Raw genomic sequence first — 26,218 nt, 5'->3', positions numbered from 1 at the left:
AGAAATTTAATTTCAAGACATAAAAATTGGTTTGCAGATATATGTATTCTTGAATTTTGAAGAGAAAAAAAAAACCCACAATTATTTCGAAGAAAAGATGAGTCAGAAATAAATTTCCCCCAGTCCTTTTCCATTATACTTGCATACATGTAAGACTGGTAGCAGATCATGAAGAACAACAATAAAAACAAAAAGTTTGGTTTAGTCTGGGCCCTACCAAGCTATCCCGGGCTAGCAACAGAGCTATAATGTAATTCAATTGGGTCAATTTACAGCCCAACAAGCTCACCCTATTTTTTATTTTCTTCATTTCTCTCCTTTTTGTATTGGCCATGTCAATTTATTTATTTATTTAGCTGCCACCACATATATTGAGCTACACCAGCTACAACTTCAACTATGACTACCACTTTTCATGGTGAGCCACTTACAATACAAGCTGCACGTAACATGAGCAAGCTATCCTAAGACATGACTGAGCTACAAAATAAAAATGTTACCTTTTATAGGAAGCTGCTCTAGATTTTTTTCAATTACACTATATATTCTCAGGTGTAACAAGAAAAAAAGAATAATTCTCATCTCAACAAGACCAAAAATACACTTTAGTTATCTTTTTATATGCTTTTCTTGCATTATATTTTTTTATGAAAAAACCTTAAACTGATTTAAATATCGAAGGGTTATTTTGCAGGTAACCCAAGTTCGGTGAAATTTTCCCGGCTTCATCCAAAAAATATCTGATACATTTTGATATGGTTTTAGGTGATTATATGTATCTATGTATAGTTTATTTATTTATTTATTTTAATTTTGAATCTGAAATAGTAGCATACAAGCCAAATTTATCTATCAAAGTGGAGCAAAGTTTAAACTCCAATGGATTGATCTACTGATTAAGGAGGTTTGTTTCTTCATTGATTTTTTAAATTTAAATTTTAAGGCTAGAGAGATTTATTTGGATTTATTTAAATGTACTAAATTTATACGAGAGATTTATGTTTGTAATTACTTTAAAAAATCCCCATCTTAATTGATACATGAATTCAGTAATATCTTTACGTTGAATAAAAAATAAAAGAGCCCAGATCATTAAGGTTGAGCTACACCTCCGCGCAACCTGTTTTCAACCACCATTAATTGATTCTGTCGTCCATATATTGCTCGATACCTGGTTCTGTCATCCGCTCTGAAAACCGACTGCATCAATCATGGGAGCTGTCAAGATCATAAACACACAGATGTGGTCCAGAATCCAACTTATCCTTCTTACAGTCAAGCTAGCCCACCCACCCATCAATGTATGGTCTCTTGACAGGCATCGATTTCAAGGTTGTGGACTCGTGGCTCTTGATACAGTCCTGGTGTTTATCTTCATGTCAAAACCTAATCTTGAACAGGGCCTTTTGTGGTCGAAAATGGGTCCTCCATCGGATTCTTGCTTTTCCTTCGAAAACTATATAACCACAACCTGAGAACCTGTGGTTTGTGCTTCAAGCTGCCCTCGTGTGGCTGACAATAATGCTCTGCATAAACGGTCACTTGGAGGTGTAATTTTGATTTTTCCTATCGTTTGTGAGTACAGATTTCAGTGTTTTATCTCAATAAAAACAATGACATTGGATCTTGTAATTAATAAGATTCGTATGATCGAAAATGAACTAGCTAGGTTGATGCAAGGCAGAGAAGAAATTAAGATGGAATGGTGCAGATTCTTGAATTCTTTTTTCTTAATGGTTAACGTTATTCTTAGACCATGTTTTAGATTACCTGCGGTGAAATCTCAACTTCAAAATATTTTTAAAGGAGTTGAGGTTGCACCGCCGCTGTAACCTCGACTGTAATAACATATTGTTTGTTTTTGCAGCAGAAATATGGTTTTTTAAAAAATTAATTTTTTTATTTAAAATTAATTTTTTAGTGTTTTGAATCGTATTAATTTTTTAATATCAAAAATAAAATTTAAAAAATAAAATTATTTTGATGTATTTTTAAATACAAAATAACCATTACTGAAATATCAAATATTTTTTTAATCCTATATAATGAAATTTATCTTCATTTCCTTTTTACCTTTTACTGAGCTTGAATCCTTGATTTATTTTCTATGCGTGAAAAATTAAATCAATTTTTTGGATGAGTTTTTGACAAATAATTTATTTATTAATCGATATATTGATGGATTGTTTTTCCTAATCTCTCCTTGGATTTGAAATTGAGATGGTAATGTGAAAGTCAGGCAGATGACTAATTATTTAATAAATAATGGTGTCCATAGCGACAAGACCAACGTTATGTCAACGTTAACAGTTCCATGACGTGTTTGAAAAACTACAACGAAATTTACAAGAAAGGGTTCTTGTACTTTTCTTTTTGAGAATTTCCTATATTTTGTAAATCCCCTGTCGCTTTTTGCTACAATAATTTTATCTGTATTTTCATCTATATATTCAATTTTTTTAACAAATATATAAACATTTGTTAAATATCAATAAATATTAACAAATATAGTTTTATCTTGACTTTTAGGGTTGTGTTGAAAAATATTTTAAACAAATATATAAACATTAATCATCTATTAAAAAAAAGACTTGTGTTCTTGACTAGTAGGCTAATGTTAAAAAATATCTTTAACTGATATAATGTTATATAAATATTAATTTTGAGGGGTATAGTTTAATTGGTCAGGTTCTAGTTTTGCTCTCTAAAAATTATCAATTTGAATTTTATAAATTTTAAACTCACTAGAAACTTACATGATTGTTAATTTTAGAGAGCTTGTGAGATTAAAAAAGATAAATGCTGATGTAATTATCATCTTAATAATAATAAAAATATATTATTTAAACATTGATCATAAAGATCACTAACTTGTCATGTCGCTTGCATTGATCATTTTGTCACCTGGAGCCGAAGGATAACAAAAATGGGCCCACTGTGATGGTAAGGATATGAGTGATGACATGGAAAAGGGGGCCCACTTGTGGCCCCACTTTGTATGAAGATGGGCAATGCTAGAGTTTGATTTGATGACGTGGTGTTTAACTACCTGCATTGCATGCCACATCATGGCTTCTGTAGGGCTTGCTTCACAGCTTGGTAATATAATGACGTAGTTATTTCTTAATTTCTTTTAATTAAAAATATATTAAAACAATATTATTTTTTAAAAATATATTTTTAGTATCCACGTGTTAAAATTATTGAAATATATATAAAAAATAATTAAAATTTTTTAATTAAAAAACAATTTAAAAATCACTTTTTAGTAAAAGTAACTTTGTATCAAATTATCACGTAGTATAGATTTTTATTTAGATAATGGTTTTGAGTTCAATGATTGATTAGTGAATATTATGAGTCTGGTTATTTATTTCATCTGTTGATATGATGATTTTTATTTAGGGTTCTATTGACCGTACGATCCAGTGCTCGCATCCTCGCACATGATTCATGATTCGAGATGGGTGTATGTTAAAAATACTTTTCAAAAAGAGAAAGAGAGAGGAAAGCAAAAATCCATGAAAGAGAAAAGGCAGGAACCTTCCTTTTATCTTATCTTTATTTGCTATATGGTGTGTAGAAGTCTACTATTTATTATTTTTTTAAAAAAATATTTTTAATATTAACACATCAAAATAATATAAAAACATAAAAAAAATTAATTTCAAATAAAAAATATTTTTTTTTTTAAAATACTTTTAAAATATAAAAACAAACAAGTCTTATAAATCATTTTTTAAGATTTAAAAACTAAACCAATACATAAAATACAATAATATATCAACTTATATGATTTTTTAATTTTATTTCACAAAATAAAGTTTAATTATATTTGGAAACGCGGTTGTGCCTGTGTTTCCAACAAATTTTAATTTTTTTAGTATATTTTGGATCATTTTAATACGCTGATCTCAAAAATAATTTTTAAAAAATAAAAATAATTTTTAAAAATCAAACATTCAAGTTTAGCACTCAAAATCACTTTATTCGAGTTTTTATATATTTTTATTATAATCGAGTGTTTAATATTTAATCCCTAAACTTATTGACATTCACAATGACAATGTTTGCTATCCAATATCCATAAAATGGCAAAACCGTAATATACCAGTCCCTACAAGCCCACTATCACAATCTCCCAAATTATCCGACACTCTCTTTCTTCAAGTACCCGGTTCCTGCTTTCTAAAAGCCTGCTCTTGCCACTTGAGAACCCAAAAGCACGGAGAACCAAAGCCAACATAAATGTAGCTACAAAGATCACAGCACTAACAAAACTAAGACAGTAATGGCAACAGCAGGAACAAAACTAACAAGGGTTCTTTCAAGATTCTTCATCAATAATGTTAACAACAAACCTATGAGGGTAATGGGATCCGGGTCTTCTTTTAATGGGTTGGCCAAGTATTCAACATCTGCATCTACAGCGGTGAAGGATTATGAGGATTATAGGAAGTCTTTATACGGTGATATTTCACATAGAGCTTTGCTTGTTGATGCTGTTGGTACTCTTGTTGTTCCCTCACAGCCCATGGCTCAGGTACTAACGTGTGTGTGTGTGTCTAAATTGTGATTTTGCGTGTTTTGATTTCCGGGCTTAGGGTGTTTTGGTTGTGTGGATTGTGTTATGAGGTTTCCAAGTGGTGATGTTTGTGTTAAATTTTGTTTTTTGCTAGTGATTTTGTTAATATGCTGGGCTCTGAATTTTGTAGTTGATTAGTTAAGTCATTCTCAACATTTCTCAGGAAGATTTTGGGTGGTGTTTCGAGAGCTTGTGTTATCAGTGAAATCAGCTTCTAGCTTAAATCAAAAGCTCCCATCTTATATTAGAGCTGAAAGATCTGTGTGTAGATTAGGGGAGTCTGAGTTTGTTTCATTCATGGATTCTGCATGTAACTCTTCCCTGTATAAATACGTACGGTGAATAATTTATGCCTTTCGCTTTGTATAGGTTGTTTACATGTCTGGATAGATTATTCCGGGTGGTATTTAACATTTTCTTTTTTTGGTTCTCTTGTATATTTGTAAACTAATTTTGATATGAATGGAGTGATAAATTGTTGTTTTGTTGTTGTAGATATATAGACAGATTGGGGAGAAGTATGGAGTGGAGTACTCTGAGGATGAGATATTAAACAGATACCGATGGGCTTATGGGCAGCCTTGGGGCCGATCTCGTCTCAGGTCTGCTCCCTTTTTTACTTTTCGCATTTAGACGGAATTAGTTTATGATTTCCTCGCTGGAATCCATGTACTAGAACTTGTGGATTTTCTTAAAAGATTACTATTCTTGCATCTATTGCCTTTCTGGACTGTTGGAGTAGCAATAATAGTGGTAGCAAAGAAATTCTTGAGTCGTTTTGTTAGGTTGTATTGCTATAATGGCTCGTACTGTGTCTTCATTCCTTTTCTTAGGAATGAGTTAAATAACGCCGCCAGCAAGTTAGCTTCTTTAGTAAACTTCTTTCTGCTTGACAGATACGTGATACCAGATTCATCATGTGTAACAAATCTAGAATTATTACATGCAAGTTGCTCGAAACTGCAGCAGCAACTGCTTATAATGTCCCCACAGATGATTCTAGTAGACAAACCATGGTAATTGTGCTAAGATCTTTTGCAAATTTGCTTAGATGTATGGTTGGTAATGTTATCCTATTAGGCATGGGCCTGTTTTCACTTTTTCAGTGTGCAGGGCATGTTTCATAAGAGTATTTGATGTGATATGGACAGACTGGACTGTTAAACAATTTAAAATCCTTAAATGGATGCTGGAATGATTTCTAAGAATGTGCTCCAGGGAATCTCAGCGATTCCAGGATACAAACTAAAAGCATGAATAGAAATATAAGCACATGGAAAAGAATCAGTTCCATTTTAATGTTCTTTACGTATAGCATGGTTGTATATTGTATCTTCTAGATTCCCACACATTCCAAGCATGCTACTTTGTAAAAGTTGTTGAATTTCCTGTCATTATTCTGATATTATCAGTTTTTTCTTCTTCTGAGGGTCCAGTAATGACAATTTGGCTTCTAGTCCTAATCTTCCTAGGTACAATGTGCAAAGGCTTATTGTCTACATGAAAAAGGCCAATGGTCACGCATGGATTATGCGTCTGTCAAAAATTATCTTGCACTTGTATGCCATATTGGCAAGAATTTGTTTTTCTTGTGGTCAACAGCTTGATATTTATTTTTTAATATTTTATCGCAGATATGTAAATGATGGGAGACCCTTCTGGCAGTTTATAGTCAGTTCTTCCACTGGCTGCTCAGATGCTCGGTACTTTGAAGAGCTTTATAGCTACTATACCACTGAAAAGGTACGGTAGATTGTTTAAGCATAGAAAAATTCTCACCTTTGTAATGCATTTGTTATTCTGGCTACAACTTTCATATGCTGTTTTTTTCAGGCCTGGCACCTCTGTGATCCAGATGCCGAGAAAGTGTTTGAGGCCATCAGAAAAGCGGGTGTAAAATTGGCTGTTGTGTCAAACTTTGACACTCGTCTTAGACCTCTCTTGCGGGCTTTAAACTGTGATCACTGGTTTGATGCCGTGGCAGTTTCAGCTGAAGTAAGAAAATCGCATACACAGAGACATGCATTGAATTATTCTCATTTCCTCTCTCTTTGAAATATATCTAAAATGAGAAAAAAGAATTACATGAAATGGTGTACGGGCTTTTATCTTTCATCTGTATATCAAATACTAATAGATCTGTACAGGTTGCTCGACAGTAGTCATTACTCTTGTTCTTAAGAAACTCAGAAACAGAGAAACTAAAGCTGCTCCAAATTTGTAGAATTGCTTTCTTGTCTCGTAGTTATTTTCAAAGAATTGAAAGGTCTTTAGTCTGCATAAGGTTCTTTCGATAATATTATGCAAACTAAAGTAAAGAGAATTTGATTTGTTGGAAGATAAATTTAACGTCCAACCTTTAAATGACTGAGTTTTGTTTCATTTTTGTTGCATTCAGAATTGATCATATGCATGAAGTGCATAGCATTTGGTGATATTCTTATGATATTAAGAATCTTTTCATATGACAAAAATAAATTAGAAAAGGATAAAGTTCCTTGGTATTGGCAATCATTCTGCTCTCTTTCTCTAATCAGGTTGCAGCGGAGAAGCCAAATCCAACAATATTTCTAAAAGCTTGTGAGTTGTTGGAAGTAAAACCAGAAGATGTTGTGCATGTAGGCGATGATCGTAGGAATGATTTATGGGGTGCAAGGGATGCAGGCTGTGATGCTTGGCTTTGGGGAAGTGACGTCCACTCCTTCGAGGAGGTAGGCTTCAATAATCAATATAGAACTAGGTGAAAACTGAGGGCGGGGAAGAGATCACATTAATATTTCTTGGAATCCTTAATGTTTCAAATCTCATGACGGTATTTGATCACTAAAGCTCTTGTAAACTTGCATGGAGATGTGTTCACAAACTGCAGCTAGGATTGTTGTATCTGCATTGAAATTGGAAACCAGCCTGTTTATTCTCAAATTAATTTTGCTAAAATTTGACATAACATGTCAACATCTTTACGGCCAGCTATTATGGGTTCAGTTTACTGTAAATAGGATCCAGGTTACAGTTTGCCATGGTTTTATGCACGAGACAGTCATTACACACTATATACCATGACTTGTAGACATTACAATTATCACCGTCATGATCATCATTGTTAGTAATTACCCTTGCCAAAAGTAAGAATGATCACTTTGATTTCGCTGATGCAGGTTGCGCAGAGGATAGGAGTGCCTGTTTGAGAGATTTTTTGTTGTGTAACAATCTTTAAGAGGCTCTCTATATGTAAAAGGTTTACCTCGACTTTTAAGAAGAGTTTGTGCATAGTGTTCTCTTCTGCTGTGGTTTGTAGAAGGACAAGTGAGGGTAGTAACTAATGTAAGATGAGAATACAGCCTTTCCCTTGTCAAGTAATTGGTCATCTCCTGTAAATCTCGCTTATATATCGCAAGTTTTCTTATGCAGACAACCTGTTTCTTTTCTTTTTGATGGTATGCAGACTATACACGGTATGTTCTTTATGGTTGTTCGTACTTTTTAGTGGTCCATTTGCATGGAACGTAGGGTTCTCTGCTAATTTTTTTCTTGAGTTCATCAATCTAAAGAAAAGAGAAAAACAATACTGACAAATCTTACAATTGAAGCCCAGAACTCGATATCGCTGGAAAGGATCAGCTCAGTAAATTATGGGTTGTTTTGCAGCAGACCTGCTTGCTGTGGTGCTTTATTTTTTTGGTTCTAATCTGGGTGTTCTCGTACTTTTATTTTTTAAAAAAAGTGAGATTAGTCCCGTTTAGGATTTGTAACTGCCCTTTCAATAAGTATGTTTTTTAGGGATCAAACTTGTGTTCTCAACCTTGATACGGTGCTTCTTAAATATTTACAATGCAATATAGGTAAAAGATAGTTCATAATTACTTAAAAATGATTTTTTTTTTATATAATTTAAGTATTTTTTTTTACTTATCTAAAGACAACAAGAAATGCTTTTATTAAATCATACCTGATTGCTAGTATTTATTATAATTGTGAAGGAATTGGCTAGATTATAAAAAAGATTAATTATTATTTTTAACAATGCATTGAGTGAATCTATTTCCTTTGAAGATAACAATATACCTTTTGAATTATAATTGCACAATTATATTAGTAACTAATATAATTATGAGATAATTAGTTAATTTATTGACTGACAAGATAAATTATTATGATAAAATAAGTAAAAATATTTAATCATTTGTATCCCGAAGCCCCCGTAACCATAGGAAATTGTATTGTTTGCAAAACTTGGACATCTTAAATGGTGCAAAACTTCCATGTGCCACATTTTAGCAGTGCATGCAAAGGCTATTGGTTCAAGTTCAGAAGGTTCAGACAACACTCGCAGGAGCTGGGTTAATTTGACGGATAACGTGTTTGGTAATATTATAACGATTATTTTATAAAATAATATTTATTTAAAAATTTATTGAGATAATATTTTTTTAGTTTTTAAAATTTATTTTAATATTAATATATTAAAACAATAAAAAAATACAATAAAATTAAAAGCAAAGAAGAAAAATATATTTTTAATGTTTTCAAAAACGCTTTTGAAACGCAAAAATAAATGAGTTCTCGGAGCTGTCATTGTTATTTTTGTGATTTCATTTATTTTTATTTTTTGATAATCTTAATGTGTTTATATAAATAAAAAACTAAAAAAAATATTTTGATATATTTTCAAGTAAAAATTACTTTTAAAAACACACATTACTCTGCCATACTAATCACACATTTCATATTAATTTAAATGAGCATTTCTTAATTTTTATTTTTACCCCATTAAGTAATTAAAGTTGCATTATATATTAAAGTTCCAATTCTTATTTTTTGACCCATTAAATAATTGTCCAATATAAGATAAAGACCCAAACGCTTGGAGTGTTTGGAAATGTTGTAACGATTATGGTTTTAAAGTGCTTTTCGCTTGGAAATGTATTGAAATAATATTTTTTTTTATCTTTGAAAAATTACCTTTGACATTCGCTTATCAAAAGTCAAAATGATCTGAAAATATAAAAAAAATAATTTTAAGTAAAAAAAATAATTTAAACTTATAAAAAACACGGTTTCAATTAAATTCCCAAACATTGCCTCGATCAAAATCTAAAAAAAACCTAAAAAAGCCCTAATTAAATGAGTCATGAATTAATTTAATTTTTACAAATTAAAAATAAAATAAAATAGAATCAAACCAATCAGTTCAATTTGATTCAGTTTGGTCCGAAATTATTTAAAAATAATTAATTTGATTGGATATTGTTTTACCTAAACTAAATTCAACCAAGCTCGCCTGATAAAAAATAAACTTAATAGTTTTTAAGAGAGAGTTAAAAACAAAAGTCAATAAAATAAAATCAAGTAAGCTATCAAGAAGCCCATTTCCATAACCAGGCCCGACAAACCAATCTAATAAAAACGACTCCCTCGTAGGCGGGAAAAAAAACCAGGCACACCAAAAATAGGGCTTTTCAAATTTTCAAACATCAACTCTTGACTCCCTCCCTCTCTCCAAAAAACGAAAATGGAGAGAATCCACGTCGCCGTCAGAGCAAGACCATTATCAGCAGAAGACGCAAAATCTACTCCATGGAGAATCTCCGGAAGCTCCATCTTCATCCCTAATTACTCCAATAAATTCGAATTCGGTGCTGTCAAGTTCACATTCCACATTTTTGAATTTTTTTTAAATAATTTTTTTTTAGGTTTTATTTCCGGTTTGCTAATTTTTTCAATTTTTTTTGCTGCTTAGATCGTGTTTTTGGTGAAGCGTGTAAGACTGAAGAGGTTTATAGATCCAAAACTAAAGAAATCGTTACTGCTGCCGTTCGTGGATTCAACGGTAAATTTTGAAAGTAATTAAGATTTTAATTAGTGAATTGGATTAACTCAAGAGTGTAATTATGGTTTTTAGGGACTGTATTTGCTTATGGACAAACTAACAGTGGAAAGACGCATACAATGAGAGGGACATCTAATGAGCCTGGCGTGATTCCTCTTGCTGTGCATGATTTGTTTCATATAATACAACGGGTAATTTTAATTTGAATCTAATTTTAGTTGCATGTTAATTGAGATTTACACAATTTTCTGGGTTTATTTTATTGTTTTGTTTAATGTTGATATTTTTAATTAGCTTTTAGATGGCAGTGAGCCTTTCCTTTTTGGACATGTTTTAGGTGTTTATAGAGAAGAATTTAAGTGTTTATGGAGAGGAGAGGAAGAGAAAGAAAGAATTCTGTTTTGTTTTGCCTTTGATGATTAAAATGATAAACGAGCTAGCTACGTATACAAGGTTCTCTATTCTAACTCCATAAATGTTTTGACTTCCATTAACAAAAGTAATAGTTTGACATGCAGTTTGACAACAAACTATTGCTAACTCCATAAATGTTCTAACTTCCATCTTGATTAAAAGTTTCCATTTGATTCACTCTATTAACACCATTAAGAAAAGATTTATAGCTTGCTGCCGTTCCCATATTAACTGCTTGATTAGGTTAAAACTCAAGACCATTTCCCAAATTTCTTGAAAATATTGTGGAATCATTAGGTACTCCAAACTGTTTTTGCACTCTAACTCCATAAATCCAATAATAATGATTTTGTGAAATACCACATAACATTTACCCCCAAATGATTAACAGCGTCTACAAAAGATTGTGAATTCCGTAAGACCCCAAAATTAGTCCCTTACAAACGAGTACTAACTTTTCTCCCAAATATTCAACCCATTTACTCTATTCTCAAAGAACTGGTTATTTTGGGTGGTAACACCAAGGACTATTCTGAATTTACCTTTCTAAAATTCTGGACCGAGTCCTCCAATTTCTTGATTTCTGCGATTATGGTCCTTTTTTATGGTAAAAATTTATATAAACAAGAATTAAGTGTTTATAGGGAAGAAGAGAAGTTGTAATTTACAAAGGAAGACAAAGAAACGATTCTGCTTTACATTTCCTTCGATGATTAAAATGATAAACGAGCTAGTTATTTATACAAGGTTACCAATTTTGTTGTAGCAGCTACCTAATCTTACCAAATGCCACATGTTACATCATCTTCATTACCCACAACCATTCAATCGATGCCACATGTCCCTCCAAAATTAAGTTTTACTTTGACTCATAACAATGCCAAACTAGACGACCCTTTTAATCTCTGCAAAAGATTGTGCATTGTATTGATGGAGTTGAAATCACAAGGACACGGAAAGGTCATTAGTGAAACACAAGAGAGTGAGACCTTGGCATCCTCGATAATAATTATAATTTGTAGAAATAGCTTTAACAATTTAGTAAAAGTTTGGATATGTATTTTTAATTTTGCAAGGAATTTTTTTATTACTCTTACTTGATGAGACTTTAATTTGTAAATTAGGATGTGGACCGGGAGTTTCTGTTGAGAATGTCTTACATGGAGATATATAATGAAGATATTAATGACTTATTGGCTCCCGAACATCGAAAGTTGCAAATTCATGAAAGTACAGAGGTACTCAAAATTTCTGTTTCTTGGAGATTATGTGCTATATTGCCAAGATTGTTGCTAGCTATTTGTTTTTATTTTGTGTACGTAGAGAGGAATATATGTAGCTGGATTGCGTGAAGAAATAGTTGCCTCTCCCCAACAAGTTCTCGAACTGATGCAGTTTGGAGAATGTAAGTTATAATGTTAATATTTTTGGATTTTTGTTAGAAACCACCATTTTTTTACGTTGGCTTTTTGATGATTAATTGGTTTCTGCTTTTTCTTCATCGAATTTTAGCTCACAGGCACATTGGAGAGACAAACATGAACCTGTATAGTAGCAGGTCCCACACTATTTTCCGTATGGTAAGATCAAATTCTCCTCCCACTGATTTTGTTTGTTTTATACGATCATTTTCCTTATATTCATTATTGAACAGATTATTGAGAGTAGAGATAGGACTGGGGATGAGGATAGTAGCAACTCATGTGATGCTGTACGTGTATCGGTTTTGGTATGTGATTCAGTGTATTGTGTTTCCTTTTATCTTTATGGTGGTTATGCTTCTTTCTGTTGTCGTTATGGTAATTAGTATGGATGTTTTTTTTTCTAGAATTTGGTGGACCTTGCTGGTTCTGAACGGGCGGCAAAAACTGGAGCAGAAGGTGTTCGGCTCAAAGAGGGTTCACACATAAATAAAAGCTTAATGACACTTGGCACTGTCATTAAGAAATTGAGTGAGGGTGCAGAAAGCCAAGGGTATTTTCTATATTTGTGTAACTATCTTTATTTTTTAATCACTTCATACACTTTAACTGTTTTTATTATTCAATTTGATCTAGGGGTCATGTTCCATATAGAGATAGCAAACTCACACGCATTTTGCAGCCCGCTTTGGGTGGAAATGCAAATACAGCTATAATATGCAACATAACTCTTGCACAGGTAACATTCTGTAGCCATTCAAATTTATCTTGGTTAACATTGTTAAAAGCACAAGTGTTATGATTTCATCTGTTTTTTATGTTGCTAATCACGTTTGTTGATAGTAGATTCATGCAGACGAGACAAAGAGTAGTCTACTGTTTGCAAGCAGAGCGTTGCGTGTCACGAATTGTGCACATGTGAATGAGGTATTTTTTTGCTGTCTTGCACTAACTAAACTGTATTGTACTTATTTTGATGCTTTCTAAGTTCAAAAACTCTTTTAAAGTGTTTCATAATTTGAGCTTATGTTTTGATGCCAGCATATCGTCTCTGGATGTCATTTTTTTTCTTTTCTTTTGGAGGAGTAACCCATGTTTTCTTCATGCTAGATTTTGACAGATGCTGCCTTGTTAAAGCGTCAAAAGAAAGAGATTGAGGAGCTTCGGGAAAAATTACGGGTTATCCCCCTTAACATGATAGGTGCAGTTATTTTTTCATTCTTTCGACAGTTGCTCACCTTTTAACTATTATTGATTTCAATCCAGGGTTCTCAATCCGAACACCTAGGAAAGGAGATTCTCAATCTTCGAAACACATTATTACAGGTTCAATCATCTTGCTTTTGATATTAATTTTTTCATATGCATGGAATGATTTGAGTTTAGATGTTGAAAATATTTTTTGCAGTCTGAACTGGAGAGGGAGCGCATAGCTTTGGAATTGGAGGAGGAAAAGAGAGCTCAAGTTGAACGTGAGAAGGTTTTGCAAGAGCAAGCTAAGAGAATTAAAAACTTGAGTTCAATGGTGTTGTTCTCTAATCGGGATGAGAGTCGTGATCAACATAAGAGGGTTTGTATGACTTCCTTATCAATATAATTCATCAAAAACATATGTTTGATGCGCCTTCCTATAATTTCAGTGCAAAAAATGTAGGATGGTGGATATTATTGGTGGTGGGTATTAGTTTGGGGAGTACAAGTTGATGATTAGTTACTTTCTTCTAGACTAAGAAGGGTAATTCGTCAATTGCATTGGTAATGGAGTTTGGTGCACCTTTTTATTTTCAGATAGGATCTCAACTCCCAAGGTCACATAAATGGGTTTGATCATATTTGTGGCGCTAATTTGGAGCAGTTGAGATTCCTCAAAATATGTTTTTATTTCTAATTTTTTATTGATATTTTTTTTCGTATTTGCGTGAATTCGAGTTAGAGTGAATTGCTTGTAGTCCGTGGAGTGAATACCTAGGCGGCTGGCCAATTTTTTGGGATGTTGTCTTTTTACTGCATTCACACTTAGAGTGGATTGTCTGTCATAAGGCAGCTACATTTCTCGATTCTATGGTGGAAAGATTCGAGGAAAGACTAGCTTACAGGAAGGGGCTTCTCATTTAGAAAGGACTTAGAGAATGGAGACCTAGATTGGATATCATTGTCTGATTTACTTTATTTATTTGTTCAATTTTTGTTTTAGTGGTGCAGATGCTGTAAAAGGTTGGAAAATTTTTTGTTGATGAGAGACCAACAATGAGTTTAAAATTAACCCCTTAAGTAGTTCTTACGGAGTTTCGTTACATTCTGCAGGGGAAGAGACGAGACACATGGTGCCCTGGAAATCTTGCACGGGAAACTCTTCAAGAGGTATTATGTTTGCTGTTACTAAAATGCTTAAGTTTATCTCCTGTTAGTCATGAAACTCAAAACTCTTTGCTAGATCATATTCGAGGTCAAAATTCAAGAGTGAACCTATGCATGTTGAAGTTGATTTTAAAAAGTGATGGATATTTGTTGCAATGGTTAATCATTGAGTAGAGGTAACAGAATCCTGTTTTCACTTGGACACAACCACCCAGGGGGTGTAAGGGATGCCATATCTCAAGAAACGAGGACAAGGCTACGTGGCCAGCGTGTGTGTGGTTCTGTAGTTTGACAATGTTCACTCAAAGAAACTGAACTATAATTGAGTGTTTGTATGTATACATAAGTAATGAAAGTTCGAAATCCAGCTTTAACTTTGCATTCAATTGTTAAACAAAGGTGGACAGCAGTATTGCTTGAAGTTCTCGCACAACTAAAGTAGGAGCATCCTATAATCATAGAATATAATAAACGTTTTTTGATGCAGTTTGCCCATAAATAGTAGTTTGTACACTATTCTATCATGAATTGACTTGGTCTAATGGTTTGACATTTTAGGTATTGCCTTATTAATGGATTATCATCTGAAATCTTGGCACAATTTGCACAAATAGAAAACCATGGCATAGGGCAGTGGTACTTGTTTGTGTGTTAGGAAGTTTCACTTGATTTATGACCGGGATTCACTGGGATTTCTGTCATATATTGTCCTATGAAATTATTGAGATGATCAAGCACATTGATAACTAGTTTGTACTGGAATCAGGAATTTGCACTGTAACTATGTGTTGAGAAAAGCTATGGAATATTGCACAATAAATTGGATTTAGGCTGATTAGCTAGCTTATAGTCTTCTGCTTTGCTTTAGGTGGATCCCAATATCCAGCCAAGGGCTTCTGCTATAAAACCAATGAAAGATAGAAGTGATATGGGACCACTTTTACCCTTTCAAGAATTGGTCAGCGAGATTGAAGTTGGGGATGACGTCAATATGCAAAGTGAAGATTGTAAAAATAATGCATCAGAAGACTGCACCCTTCCTGATCCATGTTCTTTATTGCATGTGACAAATAGGAGAAAGGCGCCACCTAGGAAGAAAGGCTCAACTGCGGTTTGTGCCCTTTCTTTTTATCTATATACCCTCTCATTTATCTGTTGATGCACTAATATGTGTTTGGGTGTCAGGAGGACCATGAATGGGCAGAAATACAAGTGGAATATGAGGACTTGCTTCAGAAACTTGAAACTCAGGTTGTTATTCTTCTTTAGCACATCTGTTTTTAGGAGATGGATGTGGATATTCACTTATTTCTCCATTTGTTTAATTTTTATATTTTTACCATGCAGAGAACTACGAGTGAGATACAGATTGATTGTTTAAGAAGACAGCTTGGTGAGACTAATTTGATTCAATGTGTGAAATGTAGTAATTGTCTTACTTCTGATGGCAATACAAGTACCAATAATTTGGACAAAAACGTAAGTCTAAGGGAGTCAGAGGCCATTATTGTGATCAAACAACTTCAAGATAAGGTTTGTTTTTTTGCCTTCTTCCTCAATTTCTTGTTTGTTAATAACCTTTTGTTTTGAAATCTTTGAATTTTATGTTTTTTTCTCTGGTTCATATTGTTCCTAGAATTTCTTCATCTTCTGTTTCCACTACATGTGATTTAAACTTATTTTTTCATTGTTTAGATTAAAATGTTAGAAATGGAGAAGTCCTCTAGTCAGCAAAATCTAGACAGTGTTGTTGAGCTAGCAACAGAGCAAAGTATATGTGCTAGGGAGACGTTTGAAGAGGTAAGTATGAGCCATCAATGAATTTTCTTTGTTTTCTAAGATGTGCATATGGGCAAATTTATGATGTCTTTGCTGTGGTTTCCAAGAGCTATTCATGGTCTTCATCAATAAAAGTACAAAATTATATGCATATTAATGCTGGTATTTTTTAACTTCTGTTTGGTTTTCATTGGTTAATGAAAGGTAACTGGTATTCGTTCTTCATTTATGCTTTGCATTTATAGTAAAATTTATTGCGTTTACTTTATGTTGGAAAATTTGTAATGCTTCTTTGTCTTTTCTATTGTGATCTCTTAGCTCCATGAAGAGCTCCAAAATGCACGAGAGGAGACGAGGATTGCTCATGAACAACTTAACATTATTGATGTAGGTGACTTTTACTTTTGTCTTAATCTCTGTGAGCATTCCTAGTCAGTCCTTGTTCTTTATATTTTCTGTACTTAATATATGTATTTGTCCGCAATGTTTTTGTTTGTATTTATACTCTTTGGGCCATGCCTAGCAAGCTTATTCCTAATCTCTTAACTAGAGGTGAATTTTAACTCTGATAAAGGTTTCATTGGAGATTGAAGAAATCATGTCTGAAGTTAAGAACTCCAAAGAAGTTGTTGAAAGCTGTTCCTCTCTTTTGGATGACGTTTTCCAGAGTTTTTCTTCTATATCTAATGCAATAAGTGTGAGTAATAATGAAATATCGACTGATTGCTTATTTTATTTTATTTTATGATTGTTCATTATGCGAATACCTTCTGGATGTGTGGTAGGCTATTTGTTTTCATTGAATCTATATTAGACTATGTTTTAGTGGGCACAGTTTGAATAAAGTAATTCGTTGCAATGCAGGATTTCAAGGCTTTGATCTGCCAGAGCTCTCATGAACAAGGATTAATCATTAGTAGTCATGAGAAGTTATACCATTGCATGAAGCAAAAAGTTGATGAAGTGGAGAATGAAAAGGTATGGTTGTTTCTTTCTTTCTTCAATGCAGGGGACTATAGCTAAATGAACCGCAGTAGTGATAAAGAGATAACGCAGTTCTATTTGTTTGGTACAGATAAGAAAACAGAAATTATTAAATGAAATCTACTATTTCCTTTTAGTTCTTTTCTGGCTATGTCTGCTAAATAAATTAAAATTTTCAAATGCAGCTCCTTTTACACAAAGAATCTACGGGTCTTCAGAAACAGATACAAGAACTGAGACACAATACTCAAAATTATGAAGAGTCTTTGAGAGTAAGAAAGCTTGTTTAAATGGTTAATTTGACTTAACTCACGTATGCATAACATGCAGGGCTTGATGTACTTGTCTTATTCCTTTGGTTGTTGCAGGCACTTACAGAACATCAGAATTTTGAAAAGGAGGAATTTCTTTCTCAAATTCAAAATCTTCAAAAGGAATTATCATGTTTATCTTCTTGTTTCTTGGCAAAAGAAAAGGATAATTTGAGAAAAGATCTTGAGAAAACAAAAGTGAAATTGAAAGAGACTGAATCCAAGCTCAAGAATGCTGTTCAAGAGAAAACCAAACTTGAGGTTTTGTTCTATATGCATAATTTCCTACCATGCCAATTAAATCATATGATTTAGATTATAATTCATCACTTCATGTTTGTAGGGTCAAAAAACATTTGCTGAAAGGGAGGTAAAACGATTGCATGGTCAGAAGACTCTTCTCGAGCGTGACATTAGCAAACGTGACTCCCTGGCTGGTAGAAGACGTGATTCAATGGTTGACAGGAGTTCAAAGATGTTTGACCCAAAAAAGTCAAAGGGTCTTGCAGCTTCTTTTGAAGAGACAATGGAGGTGGTGACCTTGAATATTAATATCTGTTTCGTACACCTTGCATCGAACATCTGTAATCTAGCTATCAATTATCCCCTTGCTTGAATTAATCATGCGGATGACTTCATATCTTATCTTCTTTTTTTCCCATGTCATTTTTGTATTGTTTAGGAAGATTACAGAAAGTTGGAAGTTCTTGCATTTGAAATGGAAGCAACTATTGCTTCTTTGGAAGAGGAAGTAACTGCTGCACACAAGGAAAAGGAAGAGGCTATATCAAGAAATGAAAGTTTGGCTTCAGAGTTGGAGGCCCTGACAGAAAAGCTTAACATATCAAATGCTGAAGTGAATGTGTTGCAGGAAGATGCTTCACGCCTTGTAAGTTTTTCCTCTTACATCTCCCCTGTTCATCAGTTTCTTTAATTCTTCATTAAAGCTGAAAGACTATTGTGCATTTGTGCTACTTTGTGCATCTTGTTTTTCTGTCTCTAGAGACTAAGGTTGGAAGAATCCACTTTGGACCAGCAAAAATTGGAAAATTCTATAAGATTGTTAGCAGAACAAAAGGAAGAGTTGGCAATGGTAAGCTCATGTTTTGTCGAATCTCTTAGAAATTAATTTACTATTTTTCTTGTTTTTATTGACAGAATTTTGGTCATGGGATTTTGTCTGATTTTGCAGCAACTTAGTGATTCCCTTTTGGAAATGGAGGAGGAAAAGGCAATATGGTTTTCCAAGGAGAAAGCTTCCATTGAAGTCATAGAAGAAAAAGGTGCAGAGATTACAGCAATGACCAAAGCAATGTCAGAGGTAAGCTACAAAATTCCACTTAAAGAATTTTTCAATACGCCATTCTATTTCAAATTCTGTGCTGTGTTCAGGGTCTGGTGGGGATACTGTAATGTCATCATTTGCTTGTCTCGTCCAAATTTGTTTTGAGAATGAACACCATTTCTTTTAGCGTATATGATTGCTTTGTTTTATTATACCCACTTGTCTGTTAGTTTGATTATGGATGTGTTACAATAGGCCAGAAACGAATTAGAGTCCTGTAGGGAAGAATGCAAGGTCCTCACAGAAAAACTTGCATGTTCTGAGGAAAATGCCGAGCGGGAGAAGAAATCAAGGTATATATTATATTCTAAATAACCATGTTCGATAGCCATTTTTTCTGTATTTTTTTTGCATTATTAGTGACCTTATTGCTGGCGACTGGCTATTACTGTCCTCAAAGTCGAACTCTTTTCTGATCCAGTGCAGAGAAGTCTCTAGAGATTGATCAACTGAAAAATCATCTGATAAGGGATGATATTGAGAGCAAACAATCTCAAGAGGTGAGATACAGGTTCATTTTCATGTGATAATTTTTTTATACGACATATTATTAGTTTATTACTCTATTTGGAAAGCAGAATTAATCAATTTCTTTTTTCCTCTTATGCTCCAGACGTTGAAATCAAATCTGGACACTCTCTCCATGGAACTTGACTGTGCTCGCGGGAAAGTGAATACACTTGAGAAGGAAATGATTATTCTGAGCAAGGAGCGAGATGATCTATTTACTCAAATTAGAGGGTTGGATACAAGATTAGAACCAGAAAATGACTTCCAGGTTCGATCTACATGCATTGTTTGCAAAATGAATTTACATTTGAAAAAAGGGAAAAGGGCAGATATTCTCTCTCTCAATTTAGTGATTTACTTGGTCACATGTTTTTTTGACAGAATCTTCAAAACCAACTACTCAGTATAACAAGTGAAAGGGACAAGTGGATTAGACATTGTGATGACATGGTAGGTTGGTTATTAATTCTTTTGTTGATTTGGCACCCCATTTATCTCAGAACGGTCTGATACCGTGAATTTGTTCCAGTTACTGGAGTCTAAAGTTCAAGTTGAGGAACTTAATGGGAGAATCTCTAGCATGGAGGCCAAAATGAAGAATGTAAGTATCTACACAATTGTATTCATCCGATTCAAGATCTAGCATTACTTGTGTGTTTCATCCCAGAATCAAAGAGTTAGAAATGCTCTTTAAGCTGCTCTACCATGGGCTAATTACATATTACTCGATCTTCTTTTCTTTCTCGAACCTAAAAAGATGCGTTCCCCATCCATTAGTAGCATCACATCACATCAGTTTAAAGGAGGAAGTCCCTCAAACATTGAGATTTGTTGTTTACTCATTTTCTTCAAGCGAATCCTTTTTGATCTAGTGAAACATATCATGTGTTGCTCAAATGCAAGCAGGAAGAAGCCATGAACAACAAGGAAAGGGCAAAATTTAGAATGAGGCTTCGAGGGACACAAGCAAAGTCAGATGCCTTCCATTTTAGATACAAGGAAGCAGTAAATGAGTTGGCATTCATGAACAGAAACTACGAGGTGGCTTCAAAGAAGCTGAAGAACCAGTTAGCTTCCTATGGAATTGAGATCCTCAACCTCAAGAAGCAAATCGCTGCCTTAACCGGGCAAAGAACTGATCATTAAACAACAGTAGTTGGTTTTTATTTTTTTTTATTATTATTTTTTATAATCATTTTTCGCATCTCAACCATTTTTTACATGTTAGCTAATTATTTATCCAGGATACAGCACAGCAGCTTACCATTGTCAATATGTACATTAACATGCTATTTCTCTAATGAAAATAGAGTAGAAAATTCACGAGTAGATATTAAATTTCATAAAAAAAAGTTATCTTTGAACTTTTAGAATTGAAATACCCTTGGATAGATTCAATTTTTTAAATAGAAAACCAAACCGACCACGGGCTCACCCGTGTTCAAATTTTGAAAAAATATTCAATTTGGTTGGATTTTTTGGTCCAAACCAAATCAACCCATGCTCAACCCTATTTACTATTAACCCAAATGGTTACATACGCGAATATAAATCGGTATGAGCAGGGGCTCTTTAGTGAACAAGGCACAAGTGTAACATATTTGTGTCATCAAAATAAAATAAAAATTGCAATTTAAATTGTTTTTGTGCTACGGTTTGGCTTTACATGTACTTCAATTCTGGTTATGCTGCCAGATCACAATATGATCGACAAAATGCAGAGACATGAGAGTTTACAGCACACGCCACTTCTTCGACACAGCCTCGCATACCCTTGCAATACACCAGGCAGCACTCAGCGGATATTCAGACACTGAAAGGGGAGACAACACAAGTAATTAGGATTCCTGCTTCAAAAATCCAAGATGTCAAATACAGACAGGACATTCATCAGGACGACGAAACCTCAACTTCACAGCACGTACAATGCCAATACATTAACGGATATTCAGAGGTGTTCTGAAGGATGCCACAAATCATTACAAAGGTAACCAGTTGCATTTTATACCCAATCAATACGCGTAACATATTTTCCGTAACTTGTGCATTGGTTTGCGTGAAGTTCCGATCAAATCCTCCTGGCAAATGCTTTGAGCTAAACAAACGTGTTTATGGATAGTGCCTTCAGAAAAACATTATACATGAACTTGGGGTCTATCTAGATTCTTTATCGGAAGCTAAATCTAATCACTATTGATTTTACTGCGTGCATTATTTCTGCATAAGATGATTGTAAAGAAATGGATCTAGGAAGAGCTTACCTGATATGAAGTCATCTACATAATCACATTCAATTTTACCATGGGACATAGCACCAACCTGATTATTTTTGTTTGAGAGAGAGATCAGAAAGGTTACAAGTTTCTCAACAAAGAGTGTTTTTAGTACAGAAGTTACTTGTGCTTACCACGAAAACAAGGTCGGTGTCATCACCAACTCCAGCCACATACTTCTCCATTTGGACCAATTTTTCTGAGCTATGGGAGAAGCCTGATAGGAAAGCAAGTGACTTTTATCACCCCGTTAACAGTCCATGACTCATAAAACCATAAAAATTCAAGCTCACCTATTTTACGAGAGTTTAATGGCAGGTATTGGGTTACAGGATTCTTGATCACACGCAAAAGCTTCTCACGATTACCGACAGCAGTTATACTCAGTTTTTGTAGCAGCTGCACTGCAATATAGAACAAGGCGGTAAAGAACAAATACAAAGATTCACAGACAAAATAAGATGGGCTATATTCCAACATCATACAGAAGTCTCAGGGGCGATCAACTGAACTTACACATAATACCGGCAAAACGCTTGTAAGTCCTCGGAATACGAACATGTGGCTTAACTTCAAAAAGAACACCTTTATCTGTTTTCACATATACAGCTCTCAACCGCCCAGCCTTATTCAATGGGCTATCTAAGATGGATAGGAGAGCCTGAAATTATCAACAACAACATTGATACAAGGGCCAGAATATTTCAAACAAGGTAACCCAGCTCTGAGTAACTTCGATACTGTTTGGCCTGCTCATGAAAGACAGTCCTGGGAATGGTCTAATAAACATCGTGACGCCGGAATCTGACTGCTAGTAATAAAATGCACTAACCTGATAAATAATGTCAGGTCTGTAATCAGCAGGATTTTTTTTATTCCTCCGCAGGAAATTGGCATGCTCCTCAGAATTCAAAATTTGGTAACTCTGTACAGACAAAACTAGTCAGATGAAAACGAAAACATTCCAACTAAGTGATAAAACCCCACTTCATGAAAACCCCCAAAAACCAAGACTTCAAAAATCCACTCTCTCAGCCCTAAACCCACATTCAAAACATTACCCCAAACCTCTACATTACTACTAAAAAACCCACACTAAGCCATGCAATGATTCTAATACGTTACTTGTAAACCAAAAGTTGAAATGAAAAGTTACAGTCTTTAGACCTTTCCAACTTTTGCAACTTCCAAAGAAGCCTTTTCGAGCACGAATATAACCCCAGGTTTCTTGCCAGTTTGATGACTTGGGACAATAGGAATGCCCTCCTCCACTCCTGGCAGTTGCATTTCTTTTTCCTCTTCTGTTTTTTCTTCGCCATCTTGAGCTCTCATTTCAGTCTCACTATCAGCTTTCTCTTCTTCAACTTGTTCTTCTTCCACTTCCTCTTCTTCCTTATCATACCTCTCCCCTTTCTTCCTTTTCTTGTGCCCTTTACCATAAGGCCTCACCATTTTCTTCACTCACAATAACCTTATCCTTCACACTGAAAAACAAAAGGAAAAACTACTCAAATTTGCAAAATCAACCCACTTACCCATTAAAGAAAGAGTGCTAGAACTTTCTCAAACAAGAAAAAACCCATCTGTGTATAGAAGAAAACCTTTAAATAATCTAAAAAGAGAACGTCAGTTGCATACCCAAATAAAAAGTTGGCCAGTGAGAGTAGAAGAGGCAAAGAGATGAGAGTGGTTAGGACACGTTAGGGTTTTAGGAGCGGAGAGGTAGTAGATGAAGCAGATGAGTAGATATTCTTAGGGTTTATTGGTGGGCCTAGCTTCCATGTTCAGGCTCACAAAGTTTTACTTGAAAATGGTCTGGGCTATATTATTAAGCCTTAGGCTTCACTCTAATTAAATTTCATCTTTCAAAACTCCATGGATAGACATCTAATATGGAGTGAAAGCTAATTAAAGGGTAAACTTTATTTTTGGTCTTACAGGTTCATTAATATTCAATTTCCACCCCTATTGTTTTAATTTTTCGATTTTTACACCTCGACCCCTAACCATTAAACATCATATGGGTTCTTTTTTAACATTTTAATTAGTTTTTCGAGATATTACAAAATATATAAGGATTTGAGAGGAAAAATACTGAAATAATAATAAAGTAGGAAAAAAATATGAAATATAAAATGTTTACTTATGTAGTAGTAAAGTGTAAAATTGAAACTTTTATAAAACTGTAGGAATGATATTGAAAATTTTAAAGTATGGGACAAGATACGTGGAAGATTGATGAATTTATGAAGACAAAAAAATATATTTTACCCCGAGTTACCAATTTACATATTAATTAAATGAATTGAAAGTTACTTTGAGAATAATACCATTTTTTTTGGAATTATTAACTAATTAAATAAATAATATTTACTTTCAACTTCATATTTTAATATTTTATATATAAAAAATTAAAACAATATCATTTTGATTTTTTTAAAATCAATCTAGATTTCACCTAATTTTTTTGAGTAAGAGAATTAGATCATTTATTGAATGCTTGGTTGACCAGGTCAATCCAAACTTTACAAACAAAAAATTTTTACCAATTAAATTTCACTTTTTATTTTATTTTTAGGTGAAATGATAAAATAAAATTGAAATAAATAACATTAAAAATAAATGAACCTTCATATATTTCTTGGCTAACAAAAAAATGACACTTCAGAAGAGATATTCAAGATATCTTGTTATAAATACGAGATATCATTAATAAAGATTAATCAATTAAATCTTATTATGTGACATTGAAAAAGAATCTGAAAGCTTTACAAATCTTTATAAATAAAGGACTTCAACCTAGAGAAAAAAAAAGAAAGAAGAAATAAATTGTTGGAGTTATAAATTTTCTTCAAGTCACGCTTTTCAAGCAAGAAAGCTCTTTCTTCAACCAATAAGGTTCTTTAAAAGTTCTCAAAATTCTTTTATTTATATTTGAAGACTACAAAGAATGAAATTTTATTGAATCAAGCCTAAATATCTCATAAGAGTTCTTCAATAACACTTTGAAGATAAATTAAAGATACTCTTCAAAGTATCAAATCATTAAATTTCGCTCCGCAATATACACTAAAATTTGAGTTCTTGCAAAACATAAATCTTGACTTGATTTCACAAATAAATCAAATTATCATATATCAAATTTAAAAAAAAAATTAGAGGATTGTTTTATTCTTTGAAAATAATATTTTAGATAAAAAATATACCCCACCATATATTTAATAAAATTATATATTTATATGTGTATACTTGTATAATTTCAAGTGATCAAAATTATATCTACGCACACTAACTGGGATAGCTTCAAATGTAAGACATGAACAATATTTAACACTGTTACTCCTCCCCAGATGGTAATGTAATGGACAATGGCGGTTGGGTCTTCTTGGCATTTTCTCTTTGTTATCTGCACGTTAATGGCTGTTCTTCACTGGTTGGATGAGGAAGGGAAGGAAGAGAAGCTAGAAAGACAACGACAATTCAATTATATAAGAGACAGAATTTTAATGAGCAAAATAGTTGCTGAAAAATAATTCTAATAATGCTTGCGGCCTCCTTATAAATTTACAATTTTTTTAAATAAATCAGAAAACTTCATTTTAAAAAAATAAAAATCCAAAGGGATAAAGAAAATTAACACAAAATAAAAAATAAAACAATAAATCCAAAATAATCTAGAAAAAATAACAAAATTAATTCAAATAACAACTTACTAAAAAATCATAGGTTTGAGGTTCCCCCAAGAATTTATTAGAGCAAGCCCATCATCGTCCAATTTAAGTAAGGTTTCTGATAATGGACTTTCATGGACCTTGTAAGAGGAAATTTGAATTTATTAAAATAATATTTTTTTATTTTTTAAAAATTATTTTTGATATCAACACATCAAAATGATTTAAAAATATCAAAAACATATTAATTTGAAGCAAAGAAAAAAATAAAAAAAATTTCAAATTCTTTCAAAAGCGCTTTTAAAACGCAAAAACAAACAGGAAGAAAGAGCTAAACATGGTGCCCTTTCTTTGATTTTCTTGATGATTTTATTAAAAATAGAAAATATTTTTATTGCATAATGTTTTTTTTTCTCATTCAATTTGTCTCTTTCTTGTTGTTCTCTCTCTCTCTCTCTGTGATGTCTTTCTTAGATTGTACGTATGTTTAAGATAACAACTATATGATATAATTGATAACCCAATCTTAAACTGATTTTAAGAACCCTAATGAGAACCCACCATAATCCTAAACTGATTTTTTACTTGTGTCCAAACACTGTTATAACATGTGATACGTACAATTGGTTAGATTTGAAACTTGAAAATTATAGACAAAATTATACAAATATTGTTGAATCTGATGCTATGTATAATAAAAGAAATAAATTGTAAAAATAATTAATAAATATGTTTTA

At 33.2% G+C, this 26,218-nt stretch overlaps 3 protein-coding genes across 4 annotated transcripts; 2 read left to right on the top strand and 1 right to left on the bottom strand.

Moving 5' to 3' along the window:
* Window positions 1–4,173: 4,173 nt before the first annotated feature.
* LOC7473564 (uncharacterized) lies at window positions 4,174–8,013 on the top strand. Its single transcript, XM_002308858.4, has 6 exons — window positions 4,174–4,543; window positions 5,081–5,187; window positions 6,220–6,328; window positions 6,419–6,580; window positions 7,123–7,296; window positions 7,744–8,013. The coding sequence occupies exons 1-6, from the start codon at window positions 4,292–4,294 to the stop codon at window positions 7,771–7,773; spliced, it is 834 nt and encodes a 277-aa protein (XP_002308894.2). The 5' UTR covers window positions 4,174–4,291; the 3' UTR covers window positions 7,774–8,013.
* A 1,997-nt stretch (window positions 8,014–10,010) lies between these two features.
* On the top strand, window positions 10,011–20,875 carry LOC7496086 (kinesin-like protein KIN-7O). The gene is made up of 33 exons (XM_024604519.2): window positions 10,011–10,221; window positions 10,326–10,415; window positions 10,488–10,606; window positions 11,954–12,067; window positions 12,153–12,234; window positions 12,342–12,409; window positions 12,484–12,558; window positions 12,658–12,803; window positions 12,887–12,989; window positions 13,097–13,177; window positions 13,361–13,429; window positions 13,517–13,576; window positions 13,659–13,820; window positions 14,555–14,611; window positions 15,477–15,719; window positions 15,794–15,859; window positions 15,956–16,141; window positions 16,304–16,408; window positions 16,706–16,774; window positions 16,962–17,084; window positions 17,252–17,365; window positions 17,557–17,643; window positions 17,740–17,943; window positions 18,026–18,214; window positions 18,365–18,571; window positions 18,686–18,775; window positions 18,875–19,003; window positions 19,223–19,320; window positions 19,449–19,527; window positions 19,641–19,805; window positions 19,919–19,987; window positions 20,067–20,138; window positions 20,444–20,875. Exons 1-33 carry the CDS (start codon window positions 10,098–10,100, stop codon window positions 20,681–20,683), a joined length of 3,885 nt encoding a protein of 1,294 aa, XP_024460287.2. The 5' UTR covers window positions 10,011–10,097; the 3' UTR covers window positions 20,684–20,875.
* Window positions 20,876–21,085: 210 nt separating this feature from the next.
* LOC7473563 (uncharacterized) lies at window positions 21,086–23,616 on the bottom strand. Of its 2 annotated transcripts, none has more exons than XM_002307946.4 (8): window positions 23,449–23,616; window positions 22,978–23,294; window positions 22,643–22,735; window positions 22,327–22,471; window positions 22,104–22,214; window positions 21,945–22,027; window positions 21,799–21,856; window positions 21,086–21,350 (listed from the first exon to the last, which is right to left on the bottom strand). In XM_002307946.4, exons 2-8 carry the CDS (start codon window positions 23,260–23,262, stop codon window positions 21,271–21,273), a joined length of 855 nt encoding a protein of 284 aa, XP_002307982.4. In that variant the 5' UTR covers window positions 23,263–23,294; window positions 23,449–23,616; the 3' UTR covers window positions 21,086–21,270. The 2 variants fall into 2 exon arrangements, with proteins under 2 accessions (XP_002307982.4, XP_024460289.2); XM_024604521.2 differs by having other exon boundaries at window positions 23,412–23,572.
* Window positions 23,617–26,218: the final 2,602 nt, after the last annotated feature.

This window comes from Populus trichocarpa, chromosome 6 (assembly GCF_000002775.5).
Source record: "Populus trichocarpa isolate Nisqually-1 chromosome 6, P.trichocarpa_v4.1, whole genome shotgun sequence".
In the NCBI taxonomy this organism is placed as follows: domain Eukaryota; kingdom Viridiplantae; phylum Streptophyta; class Magnoliopsida; order Malpighiales; family Salicaceae; genus Populus; species Populus trichocarpa.
The sequence above is the reverse complement of the archived record's forward strand: the minus strand, read 5'-3'. Positions and strand labels throughout refer to the sequence as shown.